Raw genomic sequence first — 4390 nt, forward strand, 5'->3', positions numbered from 1 at the left:
TTTTTGTCTTTTCTTTTTTGGTACTGGGGATCGAACCCAGGACGTTGCACTTGCTAGGCAAGCGCTTTGCCACTGAGCTACATCCCAGCCCCTGAGGAAGTTATTGTAATCCAGACAAGAGAATATGAAACTGAACCAACATAAAAGCAAATATAGAAGATTAAAGCATTACAAAAGGGAAGCTGATGTGCCCTGATAGCTGCCTGACTGCAAGAGCCGATATTCAGCCATTCATAGGAAAGAAATTAGGATGTATCACTAAAAGAAAATAGGCAATATATGCTTAAGATGAAGCTTATGCCACACGGGAAATGTACTATTCTACTTTAGAAGAGCAAACTTTCCCTTAGTAACATAAACAAACATAACAATGACATACAAACTACAGTCTACAAAAAATAATCAAAGCTTCCAGGCACTAATGGCTCACAACTATAAGCCTAGCTTCTCAGGAAGCTGAGATTTGAGGATAGACTTTTGAAGCCAGCTTGGGCAGGAAAGTCCACAAGACCTTTAGCTCCAATGAACTGGCAAAAAGCTGTCAGGGGCAGCACCCAGGCCCTGAGTTCAATCCCCAGAACTGCCACATACAAACAAAGATACTCAAATCATTCTAGTTTCAAAAATGAATGATCTTTACACATATTTGTAAAAATATAGATATCAGAACTAACGTTTTTTACAAAAATACACACATCAAGTTTTATCATGAAAAGCTAGAAATGTCACGTACACTACAACATTTAACAGCCTCAGAAAATAACTGGTCTATTGTGAGTGTGTATCAAAAACTATCAACTAGTTCAATTATGTAAAGTAACTGATGTTCAGTTTTGAAACTCGCACTTATAAAATATATTTGGTCCTTCACCCTAATGTACTCCCTTGAGTATAGTTTCTGTTCTAGATACCTCGTGCCCCAGTGACTAGCATTTAGATCTTGGATAAAAAGGAAAAACAACTCATCTTGGAATGTTGTCCAAGTATATAGCACTTTCACATCTTGGTATTACACAACATACAACTAAAGATCTAGTATTTGAGCACCTACTACTCAACAGGTAATAGAGTTACAAATAGTAATACGTGACAACTCTCTCCAACCTAGGATTTCTTTCTCTAAACAAATCAAACATCACAGGCTTCAACAGAAGATCTTTCACTCTTATTTTTGTGATCATCACTGAGTCTTTTTTCTGGTTTCTCATCTGAAAAATGGATGAAGATCCAATAAAAGACAAGTATGCCATCTGGCTTTCTATAGAATTAACCACACGCTAATCGGACTTTTTTTTTTTTTTTTGCCGGTCCTGGGGCTTGAACTCTGGGCTTGGGCACTGTCCCTCAGTTCTTCAGCTCAAGGCAAGCGCTCTACCACTTGAGCTACAGCGCCACTTCCCGTTTTCTAATGGTTTATTGGAGATGGGAGTCTCACGGTCTTTCCTGTCCGGGCTGGCTTTGAACCCAGACCCTCAGATCTCAGCCTCCTGAGTAGCTAGGATTACAGGTGTGAGCCACTGGCACTCGGCTTTTTTTTTTTTTTAAATGAAGAATATCACAGATACAATAAATACACTCATTTGACTGGCTCAACACTAAGCCACCATCCTATCACCTGGAAACGTCCTCAACACAAATGTTATTCCATACAGTAGGTGAACTTAAGAGGACAATAAATCGACACAAATTTTCAAGACAAATGTTTGAAGATTACAAGTACGTGTTTTAGTTTCTCAGCATTTTGTGTGGAAAATTAGTACTGCAATTCATGATACAGACTACTACTAAAAAGACCATCTTTAATATTTTGGAGTAAAATAATGCAACTACCTTGTTGGAAGTAATGACTCTTACTAACGAAGGCCATCTCAACAAATGCAAAACCTTGAAGTTTTAAAACTTTAGATAAACTTCTGAAATAAATAAGCTGGTTGGATTACTTAAGTAGCTCATAACCAAATAGTTGTAACTGCACAAAATATGAAGTTTCTCAAAAGATAGGCATTTTTATCTTAACCACCTACACAAGACCCTGCAAGAAAATTAAATGAATTTGAGCCAGTAATTCTTCAGAATATGCCAATCAATTATCACGTACCCAAAGCAGACCCACTCAAAAGGACCTAAGAATCTTCTCATAAAAATAAAAGATGTTAGTAGCTGGGCACTAGTGGCTCATACCTGTAATCCTAGCTAATTATGAGGGTGAAATCTGAGGGTCACGGTTCGAAGTCAACCAGGGCAGAAAAGTCCATGAGACTATTATTTCCAATAAACTGCTCAGAAAAAGCAGGAAGTGGCGCTGTAGCTCAAGCTGTAAAGAGCTAGCCTTGAACACAAAGAGGCTGAGGTTCTGTGCCCAGACCCTGAGTTCAAGACCCAGGACCAGTGCCAAATAACAAAAAAACCACAACAGTTGTCAAGGACATTTGTGAGCTGAGTTTTAATGACACCTATTTCCACTTAATAATCTGAAAACATGAAAGTGAAAACCCATCACTTATTTGTACGTGGAATTTATGTAACAAGGAAAACCTTTGCATCCGAACCTCTGAGCATCCTTGTAACATTTGTAAATATTATCATTTATTGCTTTCATTTGAATTTATGGAAATAAGGTCTAAATAATAAAAGGGATTTAAGATATTTTTCAGAAAGGTGACTTTTTAAACTACCCTTTCTTAGGCAACAAACACAAAACACTCTTAAAAGGTTATGTTCAGATTTAAGGAAATCCTTTGGCAATCAAGATTTGTTTAAAGATTCTATATTTATGTTTGTCATTACTAAACATGCTCTTACCTTCTGCTACATCATCATCTACTGCTCCTTTCACCTGAGAGAAACACCACTGGATATCATTCCCTCCTCCAGCTCCTGGAAAAAGAAAACACACCAATTAAAACAGAGCCTGTTCGTGTTTACTCTCAGCAACAGAGATGGTATCCATAGCTGGCATGATCCTCATACTGCCTAGTGCTGCCCACGCAGACAACCACCACTAACAGCACCAATTTGGAAAAAGGTTAGTCCCAGGAGAGATGGTAGTGCTTTAAGAACAAGATTCCAGGTATGAAATATGCAAAGGCCTACATTCTATGATCCTCTTTATACATGTATTCCAAACTCTCTCCCACTTTCCCTACCCTTTGAAAGTAAGAGCCTTACTTACCCAAGGCACACCTCCCAGAAAAAAAGTAAATACTAAAAGTTAGTGTTCCTTGAACTATACCAGAAGATTCCAGAAGAGTCAAAATCAAGTACAACTACCATGAAACACAGAGGTAGAGAAACTTAGTGAACATTACTGCCTAGGTGAGGAGTAGCAGCTCATGTAACCGCTATGGCCAATGTGTGCACCCAGTCAACACAACACCCACTTCTCTGCATGCAATACCAGCAAATAAATCACTGGTTCCAGAGAGAAAAGAAAACTGAAATAATGCTGCTCAAGAGACTGTCAAAGGAAGCCTGTTCTCTCTTTGCCTTGTCCAGGGAAATCCAAGCAACCTGGCACAGAATCCATTTTGCTAATTTGTCATCATTTTGGACAAAACAATTTTAATCTCATTTCATTATTCATCAAGGTCAAAGAGCAATGTGTTTACAGCAAACTAAGTCCAAGATGTTAACTTTTTGAAAGGTTACACTACCTAGCTAAATTCATTGAAAAAAGGGGGGGAAAAACATGGAAAACTGGTTTCATCTTGGAATGTCTATTTCACCTCTGAGAACTGGGAAGGATATGGTGGAAAAAGTCCTGGACTTCAGGGGGAAGAAAACAAATCTAAGTCTAGAATTAATTTAACTAGCTGAAGGAAGGTATCTGCAACACCAAAATATGGAGATAAGCTTCAAAGCTCTCTCCTCACCCCTAAACTATTTCCAACCTGGTTTTCTCCACAGACATTTTTTTTTGCAAGCTTTTACGAAATCTCTCTCCCTTTGGCTATTTATATCAGAACTCCACAACTATTTTAACCAACTCTATGTACAGAGAGCCTTTTGGGAAAAGGAGATCTGCACAAAAGCTGGCGTGCAACATGCAAAGTTTAAATGGAATCGGGTTTTTTCGTGCAACTTGCTGTGCATTAAAAAAAAAAAAAGGAAAAAAAAAAGGGCCTGGCACTCCCTAGGTCGCAGAGCGTTGGAAACAAAAAAAAGAAAGAAAAATCGGGTTTGCATCCTCGGGAGCAGACGTACCCGGCCGTGGGGGCGGGACGGGGGTCACACCCCTGCCCCCATTGTATTCTAACTTGTAAAGCGCTCTTCCTTCCTCCTCCAGGCAAAAATCCATCCTCACCGTCTATTTCCAGGCACACACCCGGGAGGAGAAGGAAAAGCCGGGTCTGGTCCGCCGCAGAGCCGTGGGGCGGGCGGCGTGGCCGGG

General features: G+C 39.6%; 1 protein-coding gene across 1 annotated transcript in view; it reads right to left on the bottom strand.

Moving 5' to 3' along the window:
• Ppp2r2a (protein phosphatase 2, regulatory subunit B, alpha) overlaps positions 1–4390 on the bottom strand; it is a 74694-nt gene that overhangs the window by 48860 nt on the left and 21444 nt on the right. Inside the window, exon 2 of the mRNA XM_013034396.1 lies at positions 2803–2877. Within this exon, the coding sequence (XP_012889850.1) occupies positions 2803–2877 (75 nt within the window). The remainder of the gene's footprint in view (positions 1–2802; positions 2878–4390) is intronic.

This window comes from Dipodomys ordii, unplaced genomic scaffold (genome assembly GCF_000151885.1).
Source record: "Dipodomys ordii isolate 6190 unplaced genomic scaffold, Dord_2.0 Scaffold189, whole genome shotgun sequence".
Classification (NCBI taxonomy): Eukaryota; Metazoa; Chordata; class Mammalia; order Rodentia; family Heteromyidae; genus Dipodomys; species Dipodomys ordii.